The 16,622-nt window shown below is 45.3% G+C and overlaps 1 protein-coding gene across 4 annotated transcripts in view; it reads left to right on the forward strand.

The window, feature by feature from the left end:
- Positions 1-16,622, forward strand: part of SLC7A14 (solute carrier family 7 member 14) — a 201,874-nt gene that overhangs the window by 152,163 nt on the left and 33,089 nt on the right. For all 4 annotated transcript variants that reach the window (XM_073578872.1, XM_073578876.1, XM_073578874.1 and 1 more), the window contains one exon: positions 1,704-1,921. In XM_073578872.1, the coding sequence (XP_073434973.1) occupies positions 1,704-1,921 (218 nt within the window). The remainder of the gene's footprint in view (positions 1-1,703; positions 1,922-16,622) is intronic.

Consider the following 16,622-nt stretch of genomic DNA (forward strand, 5'->3'; position numbering starts at 1 on the left):
CCCCTTTGCAGAGAAACAGCCCCAAAGCATGATGTTTCCACCACCATGCTTTACAGTAGGTATGGTGTTTGATGGATGCAACTCAGTATTCTTTTTCCTCCAAACACGACAAGTTGTGTTTCTACCAAACAGTTCCAGTTTGGTTTCATCAGACCATAGGACATTCTCCCAAAACTCCTCTGGATCATCCAAATGCTCTCTAGCAAACTTCAGACGGGCCCGGACATGTACAGGCTTAAGCAGTGGGACATGTCTGGCACTGCAGGATCTGAGTCCATGGTGGCGTAGTGTGTTACTTATGGTAGGCCTTGTTACATTGGTCCCAGCTCTCTGCAGTTCATTCACTAGGTCCCCCTGCGTGGTTCTGGGATTTTTGCTCACCGTTCTTGTGATCATTCTGACCCCACGGGGTGGGATTTTGTGTGGAGCACCAGATCGAGGGAGATTATCAGTGGTCTTGTATGTCTTCCATTTTCTAATTATTGCTCCCACAGTTGATTTCTTCACTCCAAGCTGGTTGGCTATTGCAGATTCAGTCTTCCCAGCCTGGTGCAGGGCTACAATTTGGTTTCTGGTGTCCTTTGACAGCTCTTTGGTCTTCACCATAGTGGAGTTTGGAGTCAGACTGTTTGAGGGTGTGCACAGGTGTCTTTTTATACTGATAACAAGTTTAAACAGGTGCCATTTCTACAGGTAATGAGTGGAGGAAAGAGGAGACTCTTAAAGAAGAAGTTACAGGTCTGTGAGAGCCAGAAATCTTGATTGCTTGTTTCTGACCAAATACTTATTTTCCACCATAATATGCAAATAAAATGAAAAAAAAACAGACAATGTGATTTTCTGGATTTTTTTTCTCAGTTTGTCTCCCATAGTTGAGGTCTACCTATGATGTAAATTACAGACGCCTCTCATCTTTTTAAGTGGTGGAACTTGCACTATTGCTGACTGACTAAATACTTTTTTGCCCCACTGTATATTTTATTTATTACATCTATATAACAATAAGCAAATCCAAATTGAAAAGGAGCAAACAGAACCAGACAGTTTGTAATGCACTTTATATAGTCTATCCCAAGGTTCCGAACATTCCTGCGCCTAGTACCCTGCTAAAATAAATGATGTCTACGTGCCCCTAGGAACATGACGTAGCACTGGAGTCCACTTCAGCTGAAGGATGTGCTTCAGCCAATGACTGTTCTCTACATCTACTTCTCAGCTGCAGTTTACAGCAGATTCATCACTCACCGTCTTCTCGATGAGCCTATATATTGTTTCTAAAATAAGTCATGTTTCATTGTAAAGTTTCCATATAAGTCACTGGCTGTCAGATTAATATTCACAGCATATCGGAGCATCTCACCCTTGTGTTATGTCACCTGTGACATAATAGTGGATGAATGCAATAACCACATATCATAACGGCTGACAAAATGCATACATTACTTATCCTCAGCTGGGTCTGCGTGCACATTATATAGTACAGAAGATCATGCATTCACCTCCGGAAAAAAGACGGCTATCTGCTGAAGGCATTACTCATTCCTGTGACTCATACTCAGACGTTCTCCTCTGGCATCACCATTCTTCACCATCTGATCGAATGGGAACACAGCATTTCGCATGACATTTTTCAACTTTTTCTTATTATAATTGTATACTGTTATTATTGTGATATGTAACTTTTCATTTTTATTTTATCTCAGGCAAAGGTGAAGAATCCTATCCAGACCTTCTTGCTCTGGTCATTGCAGTCATCGTAACAATAATTGTGGCCTTAGGAGTGAAGAATTCAGTTGGATTTAATAACGTACTGAATGTAATTAACCTGGCCGTGTGGGTATTTATCATGATTGCTGGTCTGTTCTTCGTCAATGGAAAAAACTGGTCAGAAGGGAATTTTCTACCCTACGGATGGTCAGGGGTAGGTGATTATTTTCTTATCTTATTAATTCATTAGTGCCCCCTAAAGAACAAAATGGGAATGAGTGCAAGGTTGATGTGATATGACCACTTCTGGCTCCATTTTAGCCTGATAATGTATTTCCTGTACTGATATCAGATCTATGTGTGTACGTTCACACATTGCGTTTATTGTACTAGTGTTCTGTCCCCACATGAGGCGAATGGAGGTATAGTTGATTGGGGCTTAGAGAGATTCCTACCTTCCGTTTCCTCAATGCAGAGCAGACAGGACCATTGTTGCTGTTTTGCTGTTCATGCGTCCGTAGAGATGATACACACCAGATATTGTGAAGTCCAGACTTGTTTATTGTCAATCTGTACATACAGCATATGATTGGTAATGCAGTACTTCTCCAGAAATGCAGGTGTAACAACCCAGGTGGTACAGGAAGATGTGTGCAGCAAGGTATGCAGCAACGTGATTCAGCAAATTTTACAAATTGTGGTAAAAAACTGATGCCTTCCACAGCCTGGTAAGCGTGTCTCTCCTGGGTGAAAAAGAAACTAGTAATGGCCACCGGCAGGAAGAGAAGGAGTCACCTGACCTGGAAGTGGGAGGCATGTACTAGAATTAATTAGCTGCCGTCTGCTATACAGAAAAGGACAGCAGGTGGCAGCAGACCAAATGAAAAACTGAATTCAAAGAAAGGTAACATTACACAATTATCTAAGCATACAATCATAACCTTAGATGGAACAACACACTCCCCGTCTGAAATTCCGTAAGGGATTTCACTATATTAATGTTTTTTTGTTTAAGTAAAGTTCAATAACCTAGAAAGGAAACACAAATATGCATGCAATAATAACAACTTCAAAACGAGGTAGATGACAGTCAGTTCCTGAGACAATCCAATGGTACCCATCTTCGGATCGGAGAAGCCGCACTAGGCCAAACTGTCTCCCACCCAACGTTAATCCAATGGACGAAGTAGTAGGGCAGTGTTCTGTTCATGGTTCATCCTACCGGAACTTTCTCAATTGGTAGTGATTTATGGCAAACGTGCCAACCGTGACAGTCTTTGTCTCCACGTGAGCTGAGATAAGATCTCGCAATGTGGACTAACCTCGCTACAGTCTTAAGAAGTTTCATCCCATTGGAAAAGTATTTGAAGCGCTGGCAACCGAGGCTGGAGGTTGGTTTAGTGTTTGTTGCCAAGGCACTGACCTCGGAGCGGACTTCTGCATCGCCATCCGGATCCTGGATGCTGAAGACTTCCTGGACACATTCACTTCCCTTCTGTTCCAACAGAAACTTAGGATCTGAAAGCCAAGAAGAGTTAGCAAAGGACCTTATAGACATAGGTCTAGTGGCATGGTCAGCTGGATTAAGTTCAGATGAGATATAGTGCCATTGTTCAGGCTTGGAAGACCTCCTTATTCTCTCAACGCGGTTACTGACATACACGTAGAAGCGCCTTGTTTGGTTGTAGATGTAACCTAAGACAACCTTACTGTCACTGTAGTATTGCACGTCATCTATGTTGGTGTCCATCTCGTGCTGTATAAAGTCTCCGAGTTCTACTGCAAGCACGGTTGCACAGAGTTCAAGCCTGGGAATAGTGTGATCGGGCTTGGGAGCCAACTTAGCCTTGCCGAAAACGAACCCAACGTGATCTTGATTGTCGGGACCGTCACCTTCAAGTAGACAGCTGCAATGGCTTCTGTGGATGCGTCCGAGAACACATGGAGTTCCTTCCTAGTGCTAGCAACAAGTGAGGTTCTGGCGTAGCATCTCGGTATGTGGATCTCGTCCAAGGCACACAAAGACTGCTTCCAGGTTTTCCATTTTGGTTCCTTCTCAGGAGGGAGTGGGGCATCCCAGTCCTTGATGGTTTCAGAAAGCTGTCTCAGAAGGGATTTACCTTGTATGGTAATTGGTGCTACGAACCTCAGTGGGTCGTATAAGCTATTCACCACTGACAGGACACCACGTTTAGTGAATGGTTTGTCTGCACAGTTTATTTGGAAACTGAAGTTGTCGACTGACAGGTTCTACCTCAAGCCTAAACTTCTCTGCACAGGCGGACAGTCTGGTCCCAGGTCTTTGTCCTTGAATCCTGGTTCGTGGTCACTTGAATCAAAGGCTCTCATGACAGCCGTGCTGTTTGAAGCAATTTTGTGCAATCTAAGCTTAGCTTGGTACAGCATACCTTGGGTCCTCTTGAGTAGATCGATAGCCGCTTCTTCTGTTGGTAGAGATTTTAGTGCATCATCTACATAGAAGTCTTTCTCTACAAAGTCTTTGGCATCTGTTCCATATTCAGTCTCTCCTTCTGGAGCGGTTCTCCGCAGGCCATAGGTTGCCACTGCTGGGGAAGGGCTGTTCCCGAATACGTGCACCCTCATGCGATACTCCACCAATTTCTTTGCTGGGGTCATTGTTTTTGTACCACAGGAACCTGAAGAAATTCCTATGGTCCTCTATGAAACAGTGGAACATCTGTTCAATGTCGGCGGTGATGGCAATAGGCTCTTTCCGGAACCTCATCAACACTCCTACTAGGTTGTTTGTAAGGTTAGGACCCGTGAGGAGGACATCGTTGAGAGATACACCTTGATGTTTGGCGCTTGAATCAAAGACAACTCTAATTTGCTTAGGTTTCCGTGGGTGATATACTCCGAATGAGGGTAGGAACCAGCACTCCTCGTTTTCCTTTAAGGGAGGAGCTGGCTCCGCTTGGTTATTCCGGAATATCTTGCTCATAAAGGTGACAATGTGTTCTTTCATCTCCGGTTTGTTGCTAAGTGTGCGCTGGAGAGAGTTGAATCTGGACAAGGCTTGTTCACGATTGTTCGGGAGTCTTACCCTGGTAGCTCGGAAGGGTAGGGGAAAAACCCAGTGATTGGTCTCGTCCTTTAGGAACTCATTGTCCATTATCCTGACAAATTCCTTGTCTTGCATTGACGGGGCTACTTTGTTGTCATCCTTAGTTGAAGGAAACACCGATCTTCCCAAGTCGTCTGCATAGGGAGAAGGAATGACATCAGGTAGCTGTACTGGATCTGGAGGCTTCTCTTTCACCTCGTAGTGATGAGGGCATGGTTTGCAGACAGTAGCTCGTCCGTCTCTGCGTACATAGGTCTTAAAGGAATCGACTCTTGTTCGGTCCAAGCACACATTTCCTATGATTACCCACCCCAAGTCGAGTCTCTGTGCGTAGTGGGCGTAGTCAGGACCATTGCACTGTTGGCGGACCTTATGTATCCTTAAATTGTCTCTGCCGAGCAGAAGTAGGATTTCAGCATCTGAGTCCATAGGTGGGATAACGCTGACTAGGTGCCTTAGGTGTGGTTGGTGGAATGCAGCTTCTGGGGTAGGGATCTCATCCCTTTGGTCAGGTATTTGATCGCATTCGATTAGCGTAGGTAAGTATTTCTACGCCTCCGTTGACAGGAGAAGCAATGAAACCATGTGCCCTCCTGCCGCTGGTCTCTATGCGGCCTGAGCAAGTACTCAGAGTATACGGCGTTGCTGGTCCCTTGATTCCAAAGGCTTCAAAGAACTTAGGTCCAGCTAGGGATTGATTGCTCTGATCGTCAATGATGGCATACATTTTTACTGCCTTCTCTGGTTGGCCTTCTGGATAAACTCTGATTAGGCATATCCTGACACAGCATTTATCACTTTGGCTCTCCCCACATACTTCTGAGCATGAGCAGGAGACAGCCGTGGTAGAATTGGCATTATTCTGTGGCTCCCCGCCATGGCTTGTAGCTGGACTAGAAGTAACTGCGACTGCTGGATCTCTGGTGGCTGAGGTTGGATGCAAAGCTGAAGGGTGTTTTTCACTATGACACTCTTCACACTTAATGGCAGATTTACAATCCTTGGCCATGTGTTCTAATGAGGCGCAGCACTTGAAACATACCCCAAGTTCGCTGAGGATTTTCATGCGCACCTGCATGGTTTTGGACCTGAAGCCTCTACATTTATTCAGTGAGTGTGTTTTTTTGTGAATGGGACACTCACGATTGAAAGACTTATCTCTCGATGGAATAGTGTACTGTTTATCGGCAGTTACTGCAGATGGTGGCAGATTAGTCTTTCTGACACTTACACTGCTCCTCAAGTCCTTGTGTCTATGTGAGACGCTTTCATACCTTGATGACGGAGTTGCTGGAGCTGTAGTGTTAGACTCCAGGAAGTCTAGGCTAGGGTCGTTCCTCATTTGGGCCTGTTCGTCGACAAACTTGCAGAATTGATCAAACGGAGGATAGGTGACATCATGTGATCTTTTGTACCTGGAAACGCATACTGCCCACTTCTCTTGCAGACTATGCGGCAGCTTTGAGACGATTGGGTTCACCTCATGGGCAGTGTCCAGGTAGCATAATCCAGACAGAAGAGGGTCTCTTTTTGCAAGTTCCAGCTCCATAAGCAGGTCGCTTAAGTCCAGAAGCTTGTGGGCTTCCTTAAGGTTGATCCTTGGAACGTTCTGCAGTCTCTTGAATAGGGACTTTTCTATGGCTTCAGCGCTGCCATAGGTTCATTCGAGTCTCAGCCATGCAGCTGCGAGACCTGCTTCAGCTTGCCCCACGTAGACGGTCTGAAGACTCTTGATACGGTTTGTGGAGTCAGGACCCAACCATTTTACCATGAGGTCGAGCTCCCGTTCTGCAGATAGGTTGAGGTCAGCAATGGTGGCCTTGAAGGTTGCTTTCCAGGCTCTGTAGTTCTCTGCACAGTCGTCAAACTTTGAGAGGCTGGTGCTGATTAGATCTTTGCTCACCATAAACCTGGCTAACTCGGGCATATCCGATCCTTCACTCCTTGTTACCATGTTAGCTTGTGTTGCCTCTCGGGCGTATAAGCCAAACCTGCGACTTCGACTGCTCAATTTCCCTTACACCGACTCCGACTCCACGACTCCGACTCCCACATATATTGCTTATATTTAAGTGAAAAATTTATTGTAGTACAATGTGAACATCAGACATTTAATCATTTCTATGATCCAATAATCAAGATATTTAGATAGAACATAATATCGATTTATTGGAATACAACTTTAGAACACAAAAAACTGTAATAAATTGTAAATATGTAATACACTGTATACATGTACATGTATACGATACAGACCAAAGTTTGGACACACCTTCTCATTCAAAGAGTTTTCTTTATTTTCAGGACTATGAAAATTGTAGATTCATTCTGAAGACATCAAAACAATGAATTAACACATGTGGAATTATATAATTAAAGTGTGAAACAACTGAAAATATATCTTCTATTCTAGATTCTTCAAAGTAGGCACCTTTTGCTTTGATTACTGCTTTGCACACTCTTGGCATTCTCTTGATGAGCTTCAAGTGGTAGTCACCAGAAATGGTCTTCCAACAGTCTTGAAGGAGTTCCCAGAGATGCTTAGCACTTGTTGGCCCTTTTGCCTTCACTCTGCGGTCCAGCTCACCCCAAACCATTTCGATTGGGTTCAGGTCTGGTGACTGTGGAGGCCAGGTCATCTGGCGTAGCACCCCATCACTCTCCTTCCTGGTCAAATAGCCCTTACACAGCCTGGAGGTGTGTTTGAGGCCATTTTCCTGTTGAAAAATAAATGATGGTCCAACTAAACACAAACCGGATGGAATAGCATGCCGCTGCAAGATGCTGTGGTAGCCATGCTGATCAGTATGCCTTCAATTTTGAATAAATCCCCAACAGTGTCACCAGCAAAGCACCCCCACACCATCACACCTCCTCCTCCATGCTTCACGGTGGGAACCAGGCATGTAGAGTCCATCCGTTCACCTTTTCTGCGTCGCACAAAGACATGGTGGTTGGAACCAAAGATCTCAAATTTGGACTCATCAGACCAAAGCACAGATTTCCACTGGTCTAATGTCCATTCCTTGTGTTCTCTAGCCCAAACAAGTCTCTTCTGCTTGTGGCCTGTCCTTAGCAGTGGTTTCCTAGCAGCTATTTTACCATGAAGGCCGGCTGCACAAAGTCTCCTCTTAACAGTTGTTGTAGAGATGTGTCTGCTGCTAGAACTCTGTGTGGCATTGACCTGGTCTCTATTCTGAGCTGCTGTTAACCTGCGATTTCTGAGGCTGGTGACTAGGATGAACTTATCCTCCGCAGCAGAGGTGACTCTTGGTCTTCCTTTCCTGGGGCGGTCCTCATGTGAGCCAGTTTCTTTGTAGCGCTTGATGGTTTTTGCCAATGCACTTGGGGACACTTTCAAAGTTTTCCCAATTTTTTGGACTGACTAACCTTCATTTCTTAAAGTAATGATGGCCACTCGTTTTTCTTTACTCAGAATTTGTATTATGGCAAGAAAAAAGCAGCTAACAGTCTATTCAGTAGGACTATCACCTGTGTATCCACCAGACTTCTGCACAACACAACTGATGGTCCCAACCTCATTTATAAGGCAAGAAATCCCACTTATTAAACCTGACAGGGCACACCTGTGAAGTGAAAACCATTTCCGGTGACTACCTCTTGAAGCTCGTCAAGAGAATGCCAAGAGTGTGCAAAGCAGAAATCAAAGCAAAAGGTGGCTACTTTGAAGAACCTAGAATATAAGACATATTTTCAGTTGTTTCACACTTTTTTGTTAATTATATAATTCCACATGTGTTAATTCACAGTTTTGATGCCTTCAGAGTGAATCTACAATTTTCATAGTCATGAAAATAAAGAAAACGCTTTGATTGAGGTGTGTCCAAACTTTTGGTCTGCACTGTGCGTTTGTGTATATATATATATATATATATATACATATATATATATATATATATATATATATATACACACATACCCACACACACACAATGACTTATCTCGGCTAAGATAAAGCCTAGATGCTCAGGCTACATTCACACTATGGGCGTAGCCAGGATCAAACCTGGGGGGGGCAGAGTCTCATACTGTTCCGCAGAATTTCATACTGCACACCTCAGCTGCTGCAGAACCTCATACTTCACACCCCTACACTTGAAAATAAAGCCTGCACCTTAAGAAGATGTGGTGATGAATGCAGTCTATTTATTCCAACTATCAGTTGATGTTGATGTTACTGAAGACGAGCAATGCCTGTCCTGGGTGTCCTTTTGGGCAGCTATGAGGTGTCCCTGACTGGTGCTAAAAAAAGGAGTGTTAGGCTACTTTCACACATCAGGTTTTCGGCGTCAGGCGCGATCCGGCGTCGTGCCGGAATGCCGGATCCGGCAAATGTTTTGTAAAACCTGATGTGCCGGATCCGGTTTTCTGCCGGATCCGTCTTGTTCTTGACAGACAAAACCGGATCCGTCTCATCCGGTTCATCCGTTTTTCTATCCGTTTTTCGACGGATTACGCCGGATCTGGTTTTTAAAATTGACCCTTGTGGCCTTCCGAACGGGATTGGCTACTGGAAAACTATATATAGCATGTTCCTACAGCCCTTCTTTGACAGGTTGTAGAGGAGAAAGTGCAGGTTGGAGAGAAGAGCAAGTTACTGGCGAAGATGGATGTTGTCATTGGAAATATTACCACTAGAAGTTCTGTGACGGTTTCAGTAATGAGGGACAATTTTGCACTATACTTTATGTCACCTCAAGGCAGAGTACACTGGCAGGATGACAGAGTGTGAAAGATTTGTGCCCTAACCAAACTTGTGTACCTTCTGGACCAACAGTATATACCTTTGCCAACCAAAGTTGGCTATCTTGTCATGGTCTTACTATTTTTAGCTTTAGGCCACAGGTGTGTACCTGGTTGTGTTTTATGCAAAGTATTTCACCTTTTAACAAAAGTTGTGTACATTGTTAGGAAATCACCAACAATAAACACAACTTTTCAGGTGAAATACTTTGCTTCAAACACAACCAGGAACACAACTGTGGCAAAAAGCTAAAATTTACCCACAGTTATATACCTGGTTTTGAATACCTTTTTACCTTTTAAATACCCTGTATTTAACCTTTTTTTTAAACATATTTCGCCGCAGAAAGAAATGACAGACAACCAGTGTAAACAATAATTTAACTTTTATTTAAAATATTTTTTTTTGTGTAAACTGTTTTTAAAGTTAAAAAAACTTTTTTAATAAAGGTTTGAAACCAACCAAATGGGCATTTTTATTACAAAAAAAACATTATAACTCGGTGTAGTGTGGGGTGGAAATACTGCTGGAGGGGCTGCGGGACACTTCGACAATGGGAGTGTGGAGAGAGGACTGGGATCGTGGTGGGGAAGGAACAGTTAGAGGTGATGGTGTGGAAAAAGCTACAGAATGGGTGGACATGTGGGAGGCAGAAGAGGTGGTGGGCGGTGGAGTGGAGGGGCAGATGATGTTGATGGAAAGTTGTATGGGGAAGGAGTTTGGTACGGGGAAGGAGTTTGGTACGGGGCAGGTTGCTGGAAGTGGGGAGATGTCTGGTACTGGGGAGGTTGCTGGTACTGGGAAGGTTGCTGGTACTGGTGAGGTTGCTGGTATGTAATAGGAGGGGGAGGATGGAAAGTGGCTGGAGGGGGTGCAGATGTAATAGGAGGGGGAGGATGGAAAGTGGCTGGAGGGGGTGCAGATGTAATAGGAGGGGGAGGATGGAAAGTGGCTGGAGGGGGTGCAGGTGGAGGAACTACAGTGGTGGGAGGTGAAGGTTGGGAGGTAACCTGCTGTAGAGCACCGTGGCACGAATGCATTACATGCATCTGCTGGGTAGGAGATAGTGTTGCCATGCGCTCCACAACAGACCTGAAAAAGGTGTGGTTTGGCGAAGATCTTGCTTCTGAATGCATGGTTTGCAGAAGTGTCTTCACCTCCAGAATGCTGGAGTTGATCTGCTGAAAGCCTGCGGAGATTTGCTCTGACAAGACTTTTAGACAGTTCTGGAAAGATGCATTCAGATGCAAGAACTCTGGCGCATAAGTCTTTTCCTGACCCCTCTGCCGCTGCCGCCCAGTACCCGCAGGTGTACTAGAGGTGGCAGGGGCAGAAGGGTGGGGTAAAGGGAAAGCGATCTCCTCACCAGCAGCTTCATGTAATGTAGGCGGCCACGATGCTCCTGTGCTGGTGGATGGGACAGATGGGTCGAATGTGTGGGAAGGCTGGGAAGGTGCAGATGTACCGGGGCGGTCGAAGTGTCCCTCGGTGCCGGTCTCCTCAGGGATCGCCTCAGAAGGGTCCAATCGTGTAGGCTCCCGAGTGCTGCTCACCGTGCTGTGGAATAAAGAGAAAAAAAAACAATTAAAATACTGACATGGTATGGCCCTGGCTGAAAAAAAAAAGTTACATCTAACATTTTTTTTCACATGCGGTGTGTAATATTTACCTTCTAGTGACCATTGTTTCCCGGAGGAACGACAGGGCTTGTGCGTACTTGTACTTGCTCCTGCGTCCTCCAGATCCACTCGGGGCCCGCATCTCTTTATTGAACTCCTTCTTGAAACGATCCCTCACAGACCGCCACCGATTCACAATTGTGTTCCCTGAAACGAGAAAGGAGTGGTTAGTATACAACATCAGTGTTTCACAAACTCCAGTCCTCATGGTCCCCAGGGGTCATGTTTTCAGGATTTCCATAGTAAATAGAAATCCTGAACACATGATCCGTGGGGACCACGAGGACTGGAGTTCGGGAAACACTGGTTTACATCAAGCAACCGGTACTGTATATACTTACGCTCTTTAATCTGGGCCCGAACATCGAGGTCCTCCCAGCGGCCCACAAGGAGCGAACAGATTTCCTCCCAGAGTCGTCGGGTAACGATAAGGTCAGCGTGGCGGCGGTCAGCCATATTCCAGAGCGGCTCCCTTTCTCTGACGAGATCGATGAGGTGGTCCACATCGAGTCCTCCATCCTCACCGTCAGAGTCGGGAGCACGCTGTGAAGGCTGTTAAAGAAAAAGACAAAAATAACATAATTAGCCTCCACAAAAGAAATGAAATAAAAAGTGCAAAAAAAACAAAGCAAAAATATTTATACTTACACGCTGGTGACCGCCGCGTTGCTGTCGCCGACGACCCTGGGAGGCACTGCGAGGACCTCTTGGCCGAGCACCAGATTGGGAAGACTAGAGAAGAAAACAAAAAATGTTATGTCTTTGGATGTAGGCATTTGTTTGCTGTGTGTGGTCTGCAGAACATTGTTTTCTATGTGTTGTGTGTAGTGTGATGTTGTGTTTCTGCGTTTGATGCAAAAAACTTACCAATTGTGAGCCCACTCCAGGTGTCTGTCCACCCCTTCCTTCTTCTTCTGGGAGCTCCTCTTCATCTTGTGAATCCTGTTTTGAAATAAAAGGCAATGAATAGACATATATTACAGAGATGATGGATTTTGGAAATAAAAACTTACCGTCAAACGCTGACGATGCGAGGGAGGGCTCCCAGAAGATGATGTGCTGTCTTCCTGGTGGCCACACTCCATGCCTGTGGGTGGTGTTCCAGCTGCTGCTGCTGCTGCTGCATCTATTGGGCGGCTGTTGAATAAAGAGAAACAAAGGGCCAATGAATATCTTGATATTCAATAGCCCTAGTTTGGAGGAATGGGGGATTTGATAATTACCGTCTCTCATCTGCTGCTGGCCTCCCCTCCTCAGCATGTTCCATTTGCTGCTCCATTTGGGGTGGTGGTGGTGCTGATGGTGCTGCAGTGGTCTCCTGCCTTCTCCTGCTGCGCTTGGTTGCTTTCTTGGGTGGCATGTTGGGTGTGGCTGTGGGTCCCACTGTCTTGCTTTTATATATGTCTTGTGGGCAGAGCTACTGAGCATGCTCAGACCAAAAAAAACGGATCCGGCCACCGGATCCGGCTTTCGCCGGATCAGGCGCATTGCGGCGCTCATAGGCTTTCATTGTGTGAAAAAGCCGGACGCGCCAGATCCGGCGTGTCCGGCTTTTTCGCCGGAGACAAAAAACGTTACAGTAGCCGTTTTTTCCAGACGCCGGATCGCGACACATTGCCGGATCCGGCGAAAACCGGATGAAACGCATGGCCATCCGGCGCAAATGCAAGTCAATGGGGGGGAAACCGGATCCGGCATTGCATTTCGCCGGATCCGGTTTCTGTCAAAAGCGCCGGATCGCGCCTGACGGCGAAAACCTGATGTGTGAAAGAGGCCTTAGACAATTCTGTAATTCTCTCTTTTTTTACGTCCACAGGGGTGTGTTATGCTGAATTTGGAGTACGTGTTCCCAAAACCACAGGATCTGCTTACACATACAGTTATGTCACTGTTGGTGAATTTGTGGCATTCTTCATTGGATGGAACTTAATCCTAGAATATCTCATTGGCACTGCAGCCGGAGCCAGTTGAAACGCATGGCCATCCGGCGCGATCCGGCGCAAATGCAAGTCAATGGGGGGGAAACCGGATCCGGCATTGCATTTCGCCGGATCCGGTTTCTGTCAAAAGCGCCGGATCGCGCCTGACGGCGAAAACCTGATGTGTGAAAGAGGCCTTAGTCTGTGTGCTATCCGGCTTTCATTATTTTTGGTACAGATATGATATGTTTAGACAGATATGGATAAATGGATATATAGATAGAGCAGATTTCTAATCTGCTTTTGCTATTGAAAACATTATCTATGAGCTCAAAAACCTTCCAGGTGATGCGGTTTTTTAAAAAGCTGATCTGCTTTTGCAACTGAAAAACGTATCCTCAAAAAACGCAGGAAAAACGCTGTGTGTGAATGTAGCCTTAGATCAGGAATAGAACAGTCATTTATAGGACATTTCATAACTTTCCCAAATTCCTACGAAAAAATATTCACCATATTCTGCATTGAACTACTGTACCCAATTTATTATATATTTTAGGAGTCGGAGTTGGTCCATTTTATACCGACACCAACTACACCAAAATGACCACCGGCTCCACGACTCCGACTCTACAGCCCTGGGCGTGGAAGGGTGAATTGTTCCCGGGTAGAATGATGTTGCTGCAGGGTTGAGCTGTGGTTTAACCTCTGGAGATTTCAATGACTGCGGCTTGAACTGTGGAGATGGACTGGAGTGCATCTTATGGTCGTCTTGTGGTGATTGCTGCACCTGAGGGGACACATTACGGCGTTGGTCTTGGGTCTCTGCAGATGCTGTGGGTAACACTGGCACTGTAAGATGGGCTGACTTCGACGTTTCCATATTGGTGGGTTGAACGTCACTGGAGAAGGTGTGTGCTGCAGAGATCTGTTTCTGCACGAAATCACTGGTACGGACGGCTGGGTCCTCTTCTTCCAGTGGTGATAGGCAAATCGGGTCGAGGTTTTGATTCATTGCTTGCTCAAGTATTTTCACTTCAGCTAATGCGATTTTTTCCTCCATTTCTGTTTGAGGAATCTTTGCCCGAGCCTCTGCTTCTGTTTGAAGGATCTTTGCTTGGGCCTCTGCTTCTGTTTGAAGGATCTTTGCTTGGGCCTCTGCTTTGCTTTCTTGGCTTCTGCCTTTGCTTCTGTTTTCTTTTCTGTGTAGGAGCGTCTTAGTTTGGATCGTTCTGCGTTTAAACGGGCCTCTAGGATTCTGTTGCTGAGGGCTGAAGTTCTTGAGCAGGATGATTTGTATGGCCAAGCAGAGCGTCTGGATGAGCCTGACCTGTGAGATCCAGCTTCTTGCAGATAAGCGATACGGAGCTCCACTTTATCTTTGGCGTCTTGAACAGCGGGGTCCCTTTCTCTTTCTGTGGAATCCACTTTGCTTAATTCTGTTGAGGCTTCATCAATATTACAGTCTTTTAGGAAGGCAACGTACCTTGCGGACAGTCTCTTGTATCTTCCGTGGGCCGTGTCTAGACGTTTTATAGTGTCCTGTAGACTCGCTGCCTCATTTTTGTGGCGTTGGATGCTTGACATGAGGGAGGTGACTCGTTCCCATAGGTCGTCCAGGTTGTCATTAAACTCATCCTTTGTACTGTGATAGTTTTCGACGACCTTTATGGTTGGTTTGACAGAGCGTCTTGGTCGTGAGTCTTGGTATGTTTCTGAAGCTGGCTCTGTTTCCCCCTCTTCATAATGGACAGTATCGGGTAGTATTTGCTCTGTTTCAGCAGTGGAAGACTGTGCAGGGTCTTTTTCGGCCATTTTGATTTAAGGTGCACTGGCTCTTTAAGAAACTGAACTTTTGAATTGGGGGCTGGAAATCGCTATGCAGCTTAGTTAAGACGTCCTGACGAGATCCCCAATGTGTTTCTAGAGAATTGTGGGGTTTTGCAGTCCAACAATCTGCAGCAATGTTGTATAATATACAGACAGTCTCTATGCACAATGCGGTCTGGGATGACGCTGCAAAGTTTCTTAGCAGAGCAGGGCTGCAGTATGTGAGCGGGCAGGCGGGTTAGGATCTAATGGTGATTTTTGCTGGGCTTCAAGGCAGTTTTTTGACTGTTCTGTCCCCACATGAGGCGAATGGAGGTATAGAAGATTGGGGCTGGGAGAGATTCCTACCTTCCGTTTCCTCAATGCAGAGCAGACAGGACCATTGTTGCTGTTTTACTGTTCATGCGTCCAGAGAGATGATACACACCAGATATTGTGAAGTCCAGACTTGTTTATTGGAAATCTGGACATGCAGCGTATGATTGGAAATGCAGTACTTCTCCAGAAATGCAGGTGTAACAACCCAGGTGGTACAGCAAGATATGTGCAGCAAGATGATTCAGCAAATTTAGCAAATTGTGGTGAAAAAACTGATGCCTTCCACAGCCTGGTAAGCATGTCTCTCCCGGGTGAAAAAGAAACTAGTAATGGCCACCAGCAGGAAGAGAAGGAGTCTCCTGACCTGGAAGTGGGAGGCATGTACTAGAATTAGTTAGCTGCCGTCTGCTATACAGAAAAGGACAGCAGGTGGCAGCAGACCAAATGTAAAACTGAATACAAAGAAAGATAACATAACACAATTATATAAGCATACAATCATAACCTTAGATGGAACAGCACAACTAGCAACATGAATGAGATTTTGGAAATCTTGTTTGTGAACGTTTTTTTACCTTGCTGAATTGGAGCTGTTTCAGATCTGTAGTATATAAATTCTTTCAGGGTTTTTTGGAACATTTTTCACGCATTCAAATGAATGGGGAAAAAAAAATAATCAAAAATGCATGCAAAATCAAGTGTATTTTACACAGCATTTTTCCTGCCAACAAAGTATTATATGCAGCAGATTTTTCTGCTGCAAATACTGAATGTGTGCACAAACCCTTATAGTTCTTTTTCTCAGATCAGATTGAAAATGTTCCTCAATGACATGGTCCAAAATGTCACATAATAATGGTGCATTAGAATTACATACTACTGGCCGCAGTGGACTCACTTGTAGTTGTCCCTCATATATACCGTATTTTTCAAACTATAAGACGCACTTTTTTCCTCCAAAAATGTGGATGAAAATGGGGGTGCGTCTTAAAGTCAGGATGTACTTGCTCTGGCTGTGGTGGGGAGATGGGAAAGTGGCAGCGGCAGAGCAACGAGTCACAGGAGGCAGGAGCAGGCGGCTATCTCCTGTGCCCGCTGCTAAAGAGAAATGAATACTCACTGCATTGAACATTGATTGCTCTTTAATAGCTGACACGCTGTTAGCCTCAGCAGCTGATTTCCTGTAGCTGCCAGGCATTCGCGTGTGCTCGCTACTTAAGGCAATGAATATTCACTTCTCTCCACTTCCATAGGCATGGAATTCAGTGAATATTCATTCCCTTTAGTAGCGGCACACGTGAACGCCCGGCAGCTGCAGCTAA

Source organism: Dendrobates tinctorius, unplaced genomic scaffold (assembly GCF_039654945.1).
Source record: "Dendrobates tinctorius isolate UK_male_01 unplaced genomic scaffold, ASM3965494v1 ptg000060l, whole genome shotgun sequence".
In the NCBI taxonomy this organism is placed as follows: domain Eukaryota; kingdom Metazoa; phylum Chordata; class Amphibia; order Anura; family Dendrobatidae; genus Dendrobates; species Dendrobates tinctorius.